Below are 18,079 nucleotides of genomic sequence, written 5' to 3' on the forward strand. Positions count from 1 at the left end.
CGGCCCCTGGTGGGCTAGGCCACGCACTTAGGCTTTTTTCTTGCACACTACGTGATGGCCGTTTTCGCACGCTCTTGTGCATGTTCTGCTGCCCTCTAGGCCATCAGCGTGCGCAGTATGTCGGCTTTATGCACGCTTTGGGTGCTTTTTACGCTCACAGACTTTTTTACATGCTTAACTTGGTGCACAGGTTGTGCATGCACCTAGCCATACTTTCTTCTAGGCGCATATTTTTTTTTTTTTTTTGTAATTTACTGTTTATTAAAAGGATAAAACAAGATAACAAACTGTACAACTTTGAGTTCCTATACAACAGCCTCGTAAGGCAACTAGAACAGTCACATAATGATGAGTATGTTTTTCACGTATTATACAGTAAAAACAACCCACCATGCCATACATATGGAACAACCAGCATACTAAATTCTCGAAAATGCGCACATACAGTTAAATACAATATTCACAGATTAACCCTTTTGTTCCCCCCTCCCCCATTCCGCTTCATATTTATGTATTGTGAGTTTGCGCCCATTGGTGAAAACGGCTCCAGCTATTATTGTATCTAACCAGAGTGTCCCTTCTCAGAGCCGTCAAATATTCCATATGAGAAATCCCCTTTAGGCGATTTAGGACCATAGAAAAAGAAGGTGCACACGATGCCTTCCAGTGCCTAGCTATTTCGCCCCTCACCGCCAGTGCGACAGCTCTAATAAAATAACCCTGGGACTTCGGCACCTGTTGATTCAAGAGACTCAGCAACATTTCTTTAGGGTGAAGCTGAATTTCTAATTGCAGTAGAGTCTTCAGCCAAGTCTCTACGGATGTCCATAGGGCTTTTATCACAGGGCATAGCCACCACATGTGGTAGAAAGTACCCTCCTGACCACAATTTCTCCAACAAAGTGAATCACCTCGCAACCCCATACTCTTCAATTTACTCGGGGTGATATACCAGCGAAATAGCATTTTATAACTGTTTTCCACTAAATGCGCCGCAATAGAACTGCGGGCACTAGCTATAAAGCATTCATCCCACTCTTGTTCCGTAAAGGGAGTCCCGAAATCAGCCTCCCACGCTTTAATATGCTTCGGCTTAGAGGTTATAGCCCCATTAAGAAGATTATAGATCTTAGAGATGACCCCTGACATCATATGTGCCTTTTCGCAATACACTTCAATAAGGGTTTTCCCTTTTAACAAATCTGTTCGGACTACTTTAGAATATAAGAAATGGCGAAGCTGCATATATGCAAATTTATCCCGCGCGGGAAGCTGATGTGCCCTTCCCACATCCTCGAAAGATTTCATCCCTTGATCGTACCACCAATGTCCCAGTGTGCTCAAGCCCCTATTTGCCCACATTTGAAAAACTTTCCCTCCGGTCCCAGCAGGGAAATCCACACAGCCCCTGATCCTGGTGGAGTAGAGGTACTGCCTGTCCCCCACTAGATATTTCCTCCATCTCTGCCACAAGATCACTGTTGTGGCCAGACAAGGGGGCAAAACGGCCAGTTCGGGTTTGCCGACCTTCCTTCCCCAAAACAAATCCTCAATCACCATCGAAGGCGTCATGTCTCGCTCGATAAGAACCCATTGTTTAAACTGTTGTAAATTATGGAAATCAACCATGGCCCTAAGCTGGGATGCCACATAGTATTTCAACAGATTGGGCACACCCAGTCCCCCATCTACTCGAAACTGGTACAGCACTTCCCGCGCAACCCGTGGTGGCCTTCGTTTCCAAATAAAAGAAAAAACCTTAGCTTGTAGCCCTCTCAAATAGTTTGGTGGAACCAAACATGGCAGTGTTTGAAACATATAGGCCAAACGAGGCAGAAAGGTCATTTTAATGGCCGCGATCCTACCCAGCCAGGTGAGGTGTAGCCTATCCCATTTATGAAGATCGCCTATCACTTTCTGTGATTGGGGGTGATAATTCAGGTCAAATAAATCAGTACAAGAACTACTAATCTGCACTCCCAGATACTTCACAGAATGTTTCGCCCACTTAAAAGGAAATTGCTGTTTTAAACAGAATAACTGGGTATGGGGCAAAAGGAGAGGCAGAATCTCGGATTTATCTTTGTTTACTTTAAATCCCGACATCCCACCGAATTCCTCCAGTACCGGTAGCAAACCCTGGAGAGACTGAGCGGGTTCTGCTAGTGTAAATAATACATCATCAGCATATAATGCTAGCTTGTACTCATGATCTTTGACCCGTATCCCCCTTTAGGCGCATATTTTTTGAGTGCATTTCATTTTTTGAGCGCAAGCCGCTCTGACACACGTTTACCACAGCAATGGCGCCAGTAAACAGAAAGCCTAAGCATCTTCCTATTTGTGTTCCCTGTCATATTAGGGCTTCTCAGCCTGACCTGGCTTCTAACGTGTCGGTGCTGCTCAGACGCTTAGGGAGAGTTGTCTTCCTCAGATTTTGCTAAGCCTGGCTCTTCCCATTCTGATGATGGGTTGGTCACGTCCTTGATTGGGGGAACGCCAGATTTTGGTTCTCCCTCGACTGCTGGCGAGGATAGTTCTGTGGGAGCAGCTCCAATTCCATCTGGGCTTGGTCTGGATCCGGCTGCTTTTTCTTGGGTGGAATTTTTTCAAGGTTTACAAGCCTTTCTTTAGGCGCAGTCTCCGCTTCCCCCATTTCTGTCCAGTCGGACCATCAGCCGGTAGCTCCACCTTCTTCCAGTCCTATGCTTAAGCACCTTAGCTCCCTGAGGATGTTCCCGACAGGAATCCGGATGGCACGGATGATCAGGTTGATCCTGATTTCCTGGAAGATGGGAAAATTCCTCCAGGGCTGGAACCATATCGAACCATATTGTGATTCTTTCATAGAGATGAACTGCTGGCCCTGATTTCCCAGACTTTGAAACAGCTGGGTGTTCCTGGTTTGGATGCTATGTCAGAGCTGAGGAAGAATCCCATTTTGGTTTCCTTTCGTAAAAGCCTCTTGTTTTTTCCTGGTGATAGATGCCATCCAGGAATTGATTGATCTGGAATGGGATGCCCCAAAGGCAAATTTTAAAGGGGGTCGGATATTGGAAGGGCCTGTACCTCTGGATCCAGCTGTGAGAGAGTGTTTGTTTTCCCAAAGTGGATGCTCTGGTATGTGCCGTGTCTAAGCGGACGACTATCCACATAGAGGGAGGAGTGGCCTTGAAGGATGTACATGTTAGGAGTGAAGCTATTCTTAAGCAAGCCTTTGAAGTAGTGACAATGAATTTACAGATTGCCTCCTGTTACGCCCTGGTGGCGAGATCTTGTCTATTTCTCTCTCAGGAAGTTCTCTGGAGGGAATTCCAGAATGGTTATGGAGCCTGCTGCCACCTTTTTAGCAGACGTAGGCTCGGCAAGAAGAGTGGCTTCAGTGATAGCAGTCAGGCATCAACTCTGATTCCAAAGCCAATCTTACCAAGATGCCCTTTAAAGGCTTGCTCTTGATTGGGAGCGAATTGGTGAAACTGGCCAGTAAGTGAGGCGAGTCTCCGGTGCCTTGGTTCCTGGAAGATAAGAAACAGTTACAACGCCCCTTTGGTATGAGGGGTCGTTTTCGGGGTTCCAGGCATTTTCATTCCTACATGGGGACGACCTTTCAGCAGACTCAGGCTTTCGGTAGGTCTCAGTCTTTTGTCCCCGGCAGCCCAAGAGAGGAGCGGGCTCGGGAGGTGGACCTTCCTGAGCTTCCCAATGAAGGTTTGCAGACTCACCTTCGGGAACAGGAAATAGGGGGATATCTCTCTCTCTTATCGGAGATGGGTCGAGATCATGTCGGACCAGTGGGTCTTGGAGGTGATACGCAAAGGGTATGCACTGGAATTTCACCTTATTCTTCGGGACGCGTTCATGGTATTCCCTTGCCACTCCCCGCAGAAGAAGCAGGGAGTGGAGTTCACACTTCAAAGGCTCCTCAGACTGAGGGCTGTGGTTCCGGTGCCCCCACGTCTCAAAGTATGGGGTGATATTCCATTTATTTTGTTGTGCCCAAGAAGAAGGGCTCCTTTCGTCCCATCTTGGATCTCAAGAGGGTCAACAGTCACTTGGTGACTCATTTTCGAATGGAAACCTTATGTTCTGTAATAATGATGGTACAGTCGGAGAATTTGGGACCTCCTTGGATCTGTCAGAGGCTTACCTTCATATTCCCATCGCATTGGAACACCAAGGCTTTCTATGCTTTGCGGTATTGGGGTGCCATTTTCAGTTTCAGGTGCTGCCTTTTGGTCTAGCCACTGCTCCCAGAACATTTTCCAAGATTTTGGTGGTAATGGCGGCCTTGCGAAAAGAAGGAATCCTGGTGCACACGTATCTGGACGACTGGCTGATTCGAGCCAAGTCTTAGGAAGAGAGCTGCCTGTTGACACACAAGGTGATCTCCTTCTTGCAGGAGCTCGGTTGGGTGGTGAATCTGACCAAGAGCAATCTTCAACCATCCCAGTCATTGGAGTATATGGGGGGTCCGGTTCAACACAGGACAGAGTTTTCCTACCGGAAGTTTGAATCCAGAGATTGATGTCACAAGTAAATCCGTTGATGAACTCCCTATGCCCAACAATGTGGTCCTACCTATAGGTACTCGACTTGATGGCAGCTATCCTGGAAGTGGTGCAGTGGGCAAGGGCGCATGTGCGTCCTCTTCAGCGCTCTCTGCTTTCTCGTTGGAACCTGCAGTGTCAGGATTATGTGGTTCAGTTCCACTTGCTGATGGAAATCTGCTCTCGCCTCTAGTGGTGGTTGCAGGAGGGTCAACTGAGAAAGGGAGTTCCCTTGTCCTCTCTGGCCTGGTTGGTACTCTTGACAGATGTGAGTCTCCACAGCTGGGAGGCTCACTGTCTGGAGTTAACAGCCCAGGGGCACTGGAATGCCGAAAAGTCCCGCTGGAACATCAGTACAGCTGGCATGCTTGTAATTCAGCCACAGGCTGCAGAATCGAGCAGTTTGCATGATATTTGACAACGCAATGGCGGTGGCCTGTATCAGTCACCAGGGAGGAACCAAGAGCCAGCAAGTGTCACAGGAAATCCAGCTGATGGAATGGGCGGAAGGTCATCTGCCAATGATTTTGGCCTCTTACATTGCAGGAAAAGACAACGTAAGAGCGGACTTTCTCAGCAGGGCGAGTCTGGACCCAGGAGAGTGGGTGTTGTCAGCCGATTGCTGGAGCCTTCCATTCCTAGACCTGTTGGAGACTTCTCGAAATGTTAGTACAGTCGCAGGAAAGATCCATGGTCCCTGGGTATAGATGCTCTTGTACAGGTCTGGCAGGAAGACAGATTACTTTATGCCTTTCCTCTGTGGCCCTTGCTGGGTAAGATAATTCGCAAGATCAAAGGCTACAGGAGGCTAATACTCCTGGTGGCACTGGACTGGCCCAGGTGTCCGTGGGATGTGGATTTGTGAAGACTCCTGGGACTGGTTCTTTACGAGGATCCGACTCTATTCTGTCTTATGGTTTGCCCCTTGAGAGAGCTCGTCTGTTATATATAAACTGTTTATTAAAGGAAACAGCACAAACATTTGACATACATTATTCTGAAGCATGCCAAACAGTCATTTGTTGGAAAATAAATTTTTTTTGTATACAGCAACCCCCCCCCCCCCCCCCCCCCCATCCCCACCATTAAAGTGATCCCTGGGCACCAATAAACAAGTGTAGGAACATATTCTATTCAGAGCTCACCTGTTAAAGCGTGGTTATTCCTCTGCGGTGATTGCCACTTTACTCCGCACTCGCAATTTCTCCACTTCCTTGGCTTATGTGCAGGTCTGGAGAATTTTTGAGGCCTGGTGCGAGGAGTGGGGTGCTCTTTCTCATTCAGTTAAGATCCCTCTCATTCTAGATTTTTTGCAGGATGGATTGAATAAATGCTTGGCCCTTTATTCCTTGAAGGTGCAGGTTGCGGCTCTTGCCTGTTTCAGAGGCCTAGTGAATGGTATTTCCTTATTGTCTCATTTTGATGTGGCCTGTTTTTTTTTTTTTTTTTTTGAAAGGAGTGAAGCACCTTAGGCCTCCCTTGAGGTTACTGGTTCCATTGTGGAGTCTTAATTTGGTGCTGGACGTTTTGGCAGGCCCTGCATTCTGACCGCTGCGTAGCCTTTCCTTACAGTTGTTGACTTTGAAGACTGTGTTCCTAATGACTATATGTTCTGCGCATTGGATTTCTGAGCTGCAAGCCTTGTCTTGGTAGGAGCCGTTCCTTTGAGTGACTCTGCGAGCATTTACAGCTGCGTACTGTTCCATCCTGCTTGCCCAAGGTAGTCTGTGACTTTCATTTGAATCAGTCCATTTCCTTGCCATCCCTGGATAAGATCAGGGATGCAGAGGAGTTTTGCCTTTTGCGCTCCTTGGATGTTAGCATCTTGTTGTGTGATATCTAGATATCTCAGAGTCATTTTGAAAGATGGATCGCTTGTTTGTTCTCCATTGCGGGAGTAAGCAGGGCGCTCTGGCTTCATGGGCTACCATAGCTCGTTGGATTAAGGAGTTGGTCATGGCCGCGTATGTGGATGCTGGAAAGCCATTGCCTACTCAGATTAGGGCTCATTCCACTAGGGCTCAGGCAGTGTCATGGGCGGAGGTTGTCTCCCATCAACATTTGCCAAGCTGTGACGTGGTCCTCCTTTAACACTTTTTCCAGATATTATCATCTGGATGTGCAGGCCCAGGAGGATGCATCCTTTGCACATGTGGTGTTGACTGGACCGCGAGCAGCCTCCCACCCTGTTGGGGAGTAGCTTTGGTACATCCCACTGGTCCTGAGTCCATTTGTCTACATGCTAGGAAATGGAGAAATTACTTACCTGATAATTTTGTTTTCCTTAGTATAGACAGATGGACTCAGCTTCCTGCCCTTGGCTGCTGCATGAGTGTTGATAGTCTTCTTGTGGGGCTCTGGGTCCCAAGGGATTATTGATAAGTGTTCATCCAGTCCCTAGCTTGGGGTACTTAAATCTTAAGTGAGTTCAGTGTTTATGGTTGGTTGAGTACAGTTCTGGTTACCTGCTGTTAATCCTGTTTTTAATCAAGTTTTTTGCTAATCTGTCCACAGTTGCTTTTGAAGAGAATACTGGCAGGCTGGGGTCACTGCAGGGTTATATATACTGTGAAGTCAGCTTGCTCCGTCTCCATCTGCTGGTAGGGGAGCATAAGCCCACTGATCCTGAGTCCATCTGTCTACACTAAAGAAACCAAAATTATCAGGTAAGTAATTTCTCCATTATCCCACGGTAAATGGCTAACAGGGCTTAGTGAATGAGCCATTAAGTTTCAACTTGAAGTGTGGGGTAAAGTGACTTGTCCAAGGTCACAAGGAGTGGCTCTTAGCCTGCTCTTTAACGACTAGGCTACGCTTCCTCTGTATGTGTACAGATTTCAAGTTCTGTGCTCTGTTTGTGTATTGTGGCAGAGGCTGCTTCATAAGCGCTTATATTGATGCTCTTGTAAACTGCATCTTGATATGTGGTCAAGCCAGTGCAAATCTAGAAAGGGCATATTCAGATTTCCTAATAAGTTTGGCTCATTGAACAAACAGAGGCATTCAATGGAGTTTGAGCCCTATTTTTAGTTGATAAGCTTTGGGGCAGCTTGTAGCAATACACCCAAAATCAATGCTTTTACTCTACAGGACATGATTAAATATCAGGAAAATGCTTTTTCATTTCAATCCATGTGATGGTTTAGTCTGTATACAGAGTTAGAAGATACCTTCAGCTGATACTCCAGCTATCCATGATCCCTTCCACTAAGGTTGGAGCATATCCAAAGGAGACAGGATTTAGTTGGATCAGGGGCACAAGATCTAAGTTATTCCACTGTCCTATCTGTAGTGTATGCACAGCAATGGATCCTTTTAATAGTGCATTCACTGAATTTCCTAAAAGGTTTGGAACGTGATTGCAACATTTGCAGTCAGCTGTATGTTAGTTGGAAAGGGAGCACGGATGTTTGAATGTGACCCAAAAGTATTCATGGTGTGAATTTCTGACATTTTATTCAGCTGACTTAGAATGGATTGTATTGCTACTCCAACAGATGGTGTAAAATGGAGTGAGTTTCCTCTTGGCAAAGTCCCAGGTCAGACAGACGATCCGGGGTGCCTTCTGCTGGACAGTTACTCGCTGATGTCTGTGTTAGATCAGCCGATGACCACAGACAGGAAATACCTTCCTGGCGCTACCCCAAGGTAAGGGAAAGGGAGCACCTGATGAAAACCCTGCTGGGACCATCTGCTCCAAGGAATCCTCTCACTTCCACCTCCTTGGCATTGGTTTCAGTAAGACACAGACTGATCGGTCAGGGCTATGTTGGGGCAATACTGAGAGAACATGGCATTGCTCTTGGGTGTGGGTGTCCCTGCATTGTGGAGGCATGGAATAGGTTTTATTTAATTAATTTATTTTTTTTGTGTGAGTGTTTGACGAATGTGTTGGGGATCAGACTTTGTGTTTATTTGTGATTTTTAATTTTGTATATTTGCCATTTATACATGTTTTAATACTTGTATTAAAACATGTATAAAACACGCCTTGGGAGATCCTTCTGGTTCAGGAAGGCAGTTTAGAAGAACTTTTTAAGTATTGAACCAAGGAGGTGCATAAAATTATGATGGCATCTTGAGCTTCGTACTAACTTAAGGCCTATAATGTCTTCATTCTTTTCTCATATGCTTCTGCGTAATGATTGATTTATGTATTAAAGAAGATTTGTTATTGAGGAGTGTCCATAGTTCTTTAATGAAGGGCTACTGAATTTATCTATCAAGTAAAAGCATGATTCTGCGGGGCAGAGTGAAACATAGCTGTATTGATCATTCACCATTGATGCTCTCTCTACAGTGGGGAATCAAAGGAAGATGATAGGCAGATTTGTGGCTTGTGCAGGGCTAGCTTAACCATTAGAGAGTCTAGGTAATTGCCCAGAGGGCCAACTGCTGAAGGCTCAGCAGTCACAGCAAAACAATGGGTCCTGACAGCTACACAAGATCCCAGAGCCATCCAGCCCTTTCAATCGGTTTGTCTTCACTTCCTTTGTGTACACAGAAATACTGCTTTTCACCATGGCTTTATAAGTTTTATGTTATGTTTTGTTTTTTTTTTTGTAATGGTTTCTCATTTTGTTTACACATCTGATTGGACCTGAGCTTTCAGCTTTTCTCCCAGGTTTAGCCCATGCTGTAGGTTACAGGAAGGGAGACCTCAGAGAAGAGCTACTCTGCTTCCTAATCCAGCTTCTCTCCTCCCAGGGAGCTGCAGGGAAAGGGGAGTGAGGCTGGAATGGATGGTAGAGCAATAAATAGTTCTGTTTTTGTCTGTAGATTTCTTCTTCCCGTCTGTGTTTGGTGAGGATCTGGCTGTTCTGCATGTGTGACTTGAGGTGAGGGATTCTGCCAATGTGTAGTTTCTGTATTAGGGAACTAATCCAGGGGTTATGTTATTTATGTGCTGTGTGTTTTCTGAAGGGTTTTGTGTTACTTCAGAGTGCCTGGCAATGAGATCAAATGGTTCATGTCATCAGTTAAATTGAGTCTGTTAACCTGCCTTTCAGACTTTAAATGCTTATTATTCTTGCCAATTACTCATTGGACTTGCCTGTCTGTCTTGACTAAATTGTAAGCTCCTTAGAGCAGGGACTGTCTCTAATGTACTGTGTACACCTTGTAGCATTGTATACATTTTTACTTGTAGTAATAGTATTTGTGTTGTAAGGCCTGGTAAGGTGTTTGCATTGCTGCTATTACAGAGGTACAGTTGTTGCAGTTTTAGTTCTGTGAGTTAGTACTGTTTTAGTCTGGCAGGTTTGCTATCTAAGTTCTGAGTGTCTTCTTTTTTTTTTTTTTTTTTTTAAGAACATAAGAAATTGCCATGCTGGATCAGACCAAGGGCCATCAAGCCCAGCATCCTGTTTCCAACAGAGGCCAAACCAGGCCACAACAACCTGGCAATTACCCAAACACTAAGAAGATCCCATGCTACTGATGCAATTAATAGCAGTGGCTATTCCCTAAGTAAACTTGATTAATAGCAGTTAATGGATTTCTCCTCCAAAAACTTATCCAAACCTTTTTTGAATCCAGCTACACTAACCACATCCTCTGGCAACAAATTCCAGAGCTTTATTGTGCGTTGAGTGAAAAAGAATTTTCTCCGATTAGTCTTAAATGTGCTACTTGCTAACTTCATGGAATGCCCCCTAGTCCTTCTATTATTCGAAAGTGTAAATAACCGATTCATGTCTACCCGTTCAAGACCTCTCATGATCTTAAAGCCCTCTATCATATAGCCCCTCAGCCGTCTCTTCTCCAAGCGGAACAGCTTTCCTCGTAGGGGAGCTGCTCCATCCCATTTATCATTTAAGCCACGTCTATCCATAATTTTATTGATATTTATATATCACCACATATCGGAGCAGAAGACTGTTTACAAGTAAAACATACTCAGTTAAAAACATGAGGAGCCTAACTTCGAACATCTGGAGGGTTGGATTTTGCCAGTGCTTTGCCACTTAAGGAGCACTAACAGCATTTAGGATGTACCTTTTGTTTGAAAAAGTTTGGGAGAAGGACATTGACTTCAAGATTCCAATTGTTGGTCCGAATTTTGAGATAAATCCCTAAGGGTATCTTTATCTGCTCCTACTCCAGTGTTTTCATTTACATTATAGTACAGAAAAAGTGCCTTCACTTTTTCTCACTTAGTGATTTCCTTCTGGCAGAAAGTATCAAATTGTACACAGAAAAACTTCTTTGTGTGTGCAGAGTTGGAGACAGAGTTTATACAATTGAAGGCCAATTTGGCGATATTTGGAATTCTCTCTTGGAGGTCTATCATAGCTGGATTCTGAATAGCTTCAGGCACAATCTTTTCCCTGTACAATTTTAATTCACATTCAGGTACCTCGGAGAAACTAGGTATTGTCTGAAAATGCTCATCTTGTTCTGGCAGGGTATAAATGCAATGAGATTCAAATAACCTGCAAGCCTTCAGATAATTAAGACCTGGTTGGCTAAATGACAAATATTTGTCAAGTTTTTCAGAAGCTTCATAGAATGCCTCTTTAAAGAGATCTAGACAAGCAAATCTTTCAACAGAACTTAAGTTTTCGTCCTCCTTAGATTCAAAGAACTCGGAAGTGCTTTCTGAAGGGAGTTGTAGATGTGAACTGAAATATATCTGCAGTTCTTCCAAGATCAAATGCTTCAGCAGTGCAAGGTTTCCTGCTCTCAAAGGCCAGATTTAAACTGAGAATTCTTCACATGTTTTGCTAGAAAATTGATTTGTACTCTTAACAGTGGGAATATAGTTGGGTCATTCAGCATTTTCTGAATAGTGTGCTCAGAAAGTGAGGAGTTACTGTTACACTCTTCATTGAAGAACTCTTTGGAAAAACTGCAAATTCCCTTTTTTTTTTTTTAATTCATCTTTATTGGGTCAAAAGAACAAGACAAACATGCGAGCAAACTGGTAACAACCTAGAGATGAATGCAAGAAAAATATCATAACATTGGGGTAGATTTTAAAAGAAGCGCGATCAGCCTACTTTTGCTTGCGCATCAGACTCAAGCAAAAGTACGCTGGATTTTAGTAGATACGCGCGGAGCCGCGCGTATCCACTAAAATCCTGGATCGGCGCGCGCAAGGCTATCGATTTTGTATAGCCTGCGCGCGCCGAGCCGCGCTGCCTCCCCCCGTTCCCTCCAAGGCCGCTCCGAAATCGGAGCGGCCTCGGAGGGAACTTTCCTTTGCCCTCCCCTCACCTTACCCTCCCTTCCCCTACCTAACCCACCCACCCGGCCCTGTCTACACCCCCCCCTTACCTTTGTCGGGGGATTTACGCCTCCCGGAGGGAGACGTAAATCCCCGCGCGCCAGCGGGCCTGCTGCGCGCCGGGCCGCGACCTGGGGGCGGGTACGGAGGGCGCGGCCACGCCCCCGGGCCGTAGCCACGCCCCCGTACCCGCCCCCAAAACGCTGCCGACACGCCCCCGGAACGCCGCGACGACCGGGCCCGCCCCCCGACACGCCCCCGACACGCCCCCCTCCGAGAACCCCGGGACTTACGCGAGTCCCGGGGCTCTGCGCGCGCCGGGAGGCCTATGTAAAATAGGCTTCCCGGCGCGCAGGGCCCTGCTCGCGTAAATCCGCCCGGTTTTGGGCGGATTTACGCGAGCAGGGCTCTGAAAATCCGCCCCATTGTTTATAAGCAAAGTACATTGACCCAAAGTTTTCAGAATAACCCCTCCCAAAGCATAGGTTTCAACCTGTGAGAACAAAAACACTCACACCGTGTGCACTCTTGCATTCTCTCACAGTCATGTGTCCGAAGACAGCACTCACCAGCAACCGAGCTGAGCAAGCTGAATACAATAAAAGTGAAAAAGAATGCAGAAAATTATATAGAGTCTTGAATCACCGTGTGCCAACAAAAAAAAAAACAAACCTCTTAATGCTCCAAGTGCTTATTAGAGGTCAGTTCCCTTCCCCAAAAATATTCCATGCGCACAGTGTGGGACATTAATACTTTCCATTGGATGAAAGAAGGTGCCGCATCCGACTTCCAGTTGGCAAGGATGACCTTTTTTGCCGAGAGGATAGCTACAGCAAGAAACTTTTTGCCCCCCCCTGCGGGATAGGGTCCTGCTTATCCCATAGATTTAAGAAAAAGGAATTCCCTGACCAAGTGATGGAGCACCCAAGTAACCTGTTCAGATAGGTGGTGACATAGTGCCGAAAAGGCTGTACTTTAGAACAACCAGTGACCAAGCTTTGAGACCAAAGCTTGGTCAGGAAGTAATAATTAGACCTGCAAATGTAACTTTAGAGACTTTATGGACTTATTTGACTAAACTGGACTTTTCTATAAAAAATCTAACAAAAGTGGTAAATGAAACTAATTTGGTAGTTAAAAGTAATGCTGATGTATTGATAGTTCAGCAGAAGCAAGTTAATGATATGGAACAACGTTTGTTAAAAGTAGAGAATGTACAAGTTCATCAAATTTAAAAGTGAGGGTGAATTACAAAGGAAGATTGAAAACATAGAGAATTATTCTCGTATGTTAAATTTGAGGATCATAAATTTTCCTATTACAAGTAAAATGGGTCCGATAGATTTATTTAGATCTTATGTAAATCAAATATTAAAGATCCCAGAACAGTGTACCCCCACAATAGTTAAAGCTTTTTATATCAATGCCTCTACTTCTGCTAAGATGAAAGAGCAAATAAAATCTGGAACACAAAGTAAAGATTTAGAAGATCCAAATAAAGAAATCTCGGTAGATCTATCGGATTTCCTTGAAAAATCTCAGGAAGAGATAGTTATTGAAAAAAGAGGAAATTTGCTAGTTACGTTAGCATTTATTTCAGATAAAGAAAACATCTTGAAATACTTTTTTCGAAATAGATCTAAAACCTTTTATGGTTACAAGATCTGGATTTATCCAGATCTTGTAAAAACTACTCAGCTTAGGAGGAAGAAATTTCTCGATTTTAAGACATGTAACTGAACAAGGCGGCCAATTTTTATTACGTTATCCCTGTAAGTGTGTAATTAAGTAATTAAGATTAAAGGTCAGACATATCATTACACAGATCCAGAACATCTTAAAACACTCCTGGGAGTAAATTAAATGGCGGATAAAAGTAATTTGGAGAATTAACTTACAATTTCATAGATTATATATTTCATTAGAATTGCTCTAGAGGGATATACTTCTCTAATTTTCTTATAATGATACAGAAAAGTTGTTTGAGTTGTTATTTTGTAAAAATGTTTTCTTGTTTCGTTTTTTCCATTCTCTTTCTTTTCTGTAATTTCAATACTGCAAGTAATTCTTGTATTGTATTTTAAAAATGGATAAATAAAGAATTAAAAAAAAAAAAAAAAGAACAACCAGTGAACATATGACAGAGATCCCCCGGGGCCATTTGGCATTTTAAACAGAGGTCTGAATCCCATAGTTTCATTAGAACGCCTCAGACCCTGGTGATACAGGTTCTGGGTAGAAGTTTAAATTGAATTTCCTGCATGGAAGCTGCAAGATAGTGCTGATATATTAATTTAAAAGCATAGAACAACAATTGCGGTGAGATCGCGGTGTTCAGATCCACACTTCACTTAGCAGTGAGGCGGGCCAAATGTGGGGCGGGCAGATCAGAGAGAATCTGTCTACCCCAGAGAGCGATTTTATTGAATTTGGGGGTGGTATCTAGAAAATCATTCTCAGATTCTGTGGGGATAACAAGGGAAATGTCATTTTGGCTAGCAGTAGCCTGGAGGTAGGCAAAAAAGTGAGGCCTCTGAATCTCCCACTTCTCCCTTAATTGTTCGAAGGAGTAAAGACAGATTCCAGGTCAGTCAAGTGTGCCAAACAGTGTATTCCCCTGCGCACCCACTCCAGAAACACAGAAGAGTTCAAACCAGGTAAAAAATCTGAATTACCCACAAAGTACAGAAAGGGTGAGACAGCTACACTCCTGCCCAGCAGCCCTCTCCACCACCTCCAAGCTTTACGCATTGCAATAAGCCAGAACCCAGAAACCCCCAAAGAGTGTAGTCTGCCAGAGCTGAGATGAGCAAAGTTGATCGGAGGGCGTTGTCCAATCAGCCAGAAGGCCTTCTAGATCAAATGTTGGGCGATGTGATACCCATTCTTGTGCATAGCAGAGCAGGCACGCTACACTGTAAATCCGCAAGTCAGTGAGAGCCACCCTACCCCGCGCTCGTGTCAACCAAAGGATATTGTAACTCCCTCGGGCTGGGTGATTGCACCATATAAAAGACCCCACTGTGGATTGAAAAGCACGGAAGTAGAGGGCTTGAGCCAAAGCGGCAACATTTGTAGGGGGTGTGAAAGTTTGGGGAGAACAACCATTTTAACTAAAGCACAGAGAGAGGAATGGCTTTCCATGTCTGTAATAAAGCTTTAATATTATTCAAGGCGGAGTCAATGTTTAAGGCATAAAGTTCTTTGGTCGATCGCGCAGTCTGAATCCCCAAGTAGCGGAAAGAGGAGCCGGCCCAGACTAATGGAAAGGGGCCAGTCCAATTGTCTAGTAAGGAGGGGGGGATACAGGAAATGCCACTGACTTGTAATTTATTGAAAGACCAGAAAAGGACCCAAATAAATTGATTGATTGATTGGCAATAATGTCTTCTAAGCACCTGTCGGGATTTCCCAAATACAGTAGCATATCTGCAAAAGACTCAATTTGACCTGTTTCCTGTTAAATTTGATGCCAGAAAAAAGGATGGAGAGCCCACAATTTAATGGCAAGAGGCTCCAGGACCAGGACAAATAATGGCGACAAAGAGGCACCCCTGGCGTGTGCCCCGTCCCAGGTCAAAGGTCTCTGAAAGGGTCCCATTTACCAAGAGCTGTGCTTTTGGCTGGTTATACGACAGTTTAACCAAAGATAAAAATGAAGCCCTGAAATTGAAGCCCTCTAGGACCCAAGACAAATAGTGCCATTCCACGCAATCAAACGCCTTCTCGGCATCTAGACTGACCAGGAGGTTATTACAATCTGCAGTAGTAGAAAAAGGGCTGCCAGCAGGGATTTTAAAAAGATTGGAATTGGAAAGCCTTCCCTTGATGAACCCTGTTTGGTCCAATACTACAGTTTTCTGGATACAGCAATTAACGCTGTGCTAAAATTGCTGCTAAGAGTTTAAGATCTTGATTAAGGAGAGAAATGGGCCGGTAAGATGAAACAAGGGTGGAATCCTTTCCAGGCTTAGGGAATAGTACGATTGTGGCAAGGTTTGGCCCCATTTCAAATTCACCCTGGGCCCGCGCCGCATAAAACATCTCTCTCAGGGGAGTAAGGGTAAGATCGCCGAATAATTTATAAAACTCTGGCCCAGGCGTTTTTAAGAGTTTTAGATTGTGGAAGGCATCATGAATTTCATCATGACTTTTACTCTTTTTTTTTTTTTTTTTTTAATTTATGCCATTTTAAAACATTTTTACAAGAATTACATCTTGATTGACAACAGTAAGTGTCACGGTAGGGCTCCGGTCAGGAGTTGAGAACACCACTAACAGGGGTGTCTCTGGGTGGAGAGAGGCAGGGTTGCAGACGAGTCCAGATGCTGGCTGGTGCAGGCAGGAATGAATGAACCCTATGGGCAAGTGGGAAGGTGGAATAGGCAAATGGAGTTTCACACTGACTGGGGATACCTAATATCAGATGCATGAAGGTAAGGGTGAACTTAAGTACTGATACTGCATGGAGGTATGTATGAATGTGAATGCGGGTACAGGTGTACAGGAAACTGGAACTGGGTGCTGGTAAGGATGAATTCAGGAAGCGTGCAGGTAAGAGTGATAATGGCTGGATGTATAAGTGACCGAGAAGAGAAAACAAGACTGACAGAGAACGGTACAGACAAACCAGGACAGCACTGACAATGAACATAAAACACATAGGCCCGAAGGCAGCAGAGCAGGGCAAAGGGCCCGTAGGCCACACACACACCCTGTAAGCAGAGGGCCCGTAGGCCACACACACACCCTGTAAGCAGAGGGCCCGTAGGCCACACACACACCCTGTAGGCAGAGGGCCCGTAGGCCACACACACACACAGAAGGCAGAGGGCCCGTAGGCCACACACACACACACAGAAGGCAGAGGGCCCGTAGGCCACACACACACACACAGAAGGCAGAGGGCCCGTAGGCCACACACACACACACAGAAGGCAGAGGGCCCGTAGGCCACACACACACACACAGAAGGCAGAGGGCCCGTAGGCCACACACACACACACAGAAGGCAGAGGGCCCGTAGGCCACACACACACACACAGAAGGCAGAGGGCCCGTAGGCCACACACACACACACAGAAGGCAGAGGGCCCGTAGGCCACACACACACACACACAGAAGGCAGAGGGCCCGTAGGCCACACACACACACAGAGCAAGGAGAGTCAGGTCAGAAGGCCCGTAGGCCAAACACAGCAAGCAAGGCAATACAGAACAGGACAGAAGGCCCGAAGGCCAAACACCGCAAGCAAGGCAACACAGAAGCAGACAGAAGGCCCAAAGGCCAAGCACGGGAGGCTAGAGCAGGGAGCCCAAGTGAGCTCGATGCTGAAGCGCCGATGGTACTGCTAGACAGGGTTATAAAGACAAGAGTGGTGTATAGAGTAGACAGGAAGGAAGGAGTGGGCCAGCCAGAAGGACATGCTCGAGGAGGACCTCTAGTGGTGGGGCGGCATCAAAGCAGGCATAGCCATAACAGTAAGTTTACATACAAAGATCCAATAATTAAGAAATCAGGATTCAATATTAAATTCTCCTACATTTATAGTCCACAATAAAGGATCCAGTACTCGTAACATTTCTTATAATAGTTATATACTTAAAATAACTGTTATCACAATTCCAAACGCACTATTTTAAATTTAATTGGGATAGTCACTATTTTAAGGTCTCAGAGTTAATTCCTTAATTCAATCTACTATTACTTTATCCTTTAAAAATTCAGTCAATTGAAGAGAGGAAAAGAAAACACAAGAATTACCCTTGTAACTGATAAGACACTTACAAGGGTGTGTTAGAAAGAAGATAGCTCCTATTTGGAGCACCTTAGCTTTCAACAATAAAAACTGTCTCCTTCTTTTCTGAGTTGATTTAGAAAAATCTGGGTATACTCTTACACTCATAGTTAGAAAATTTTCCTTGCTATGTTTGAAAAATAATCTAAATACTCAATCTCTGTCAGATTCAAAAGCAAATGTGGTTAACAAAGTGGCCCCCTGAACTAATTCACTGTCTGAGGTCTCTAATATCTTGGAGATGTTTATATTAGACACCAATACATCTGCCTCAGCTATTTGTGCCTCTTCCTGTCCTTCTACCTTTTTCCTGTTTTTTAAAAGCTGGAATATAATAAACCTTAACCAAGGGTGGAATTGATGTTTCTGGAATTTTAAAAATTTCCAGCATATATCTTTTAAACATTTCCTTAGGGGATACGAGAGATAGCTTTGGAAAATTTATGAATCGCAAATTTCTCTTCCTATTAGCATTTTCTAAATTTTCTGTCTTTACTTACAACAATT

At 44.7% G+C, this 18,079-nt stretch overlaps 1 protein-coding gene across 2 annotated transcripts in view; it reads left to right on the forward strand.

Moving 5' to 3' along the window:
• LAS1L (LAS1 like, ribosome biogenesis factor) overlaps positions 1-18,079 on the forward strand; it is a 145,787-nt gene that overhangs the window by 100,647 nt on the left and 27,061 nt on the right. Inside the window, exon 12 of one of the 2 annotated variants that reach the window (XM_029607558.1) lies at positions 8,045-8,195. The exons of the other annotated variant lie outside the window; for it this stretch is intronic. Coding sequence (XP_029463418.1) covers positions 8,045-8,195 — 151 coding nt within the window. The remainder of the gene's footprint in view (positions 1-8,044; positions 8,196-18,079) is intronic. 2 annotated transcript variants of the gene reach the window in all.

This window comes from Rhinatrema bivittatum, chromosome 6 (assembly GCF_901001135.1).
Source record: "Rhinatrema bivittatum chromosome 6, aRhiBiv1.1, whole genome shotgun sequence".
NCBI classification, from domain to species: Eukaryota; Metazoa; Chordata; class Amphibia; order Gymnophiona; family Rhinatrematidae; genus Rhinatrema; species Rhinatrema bivittatum.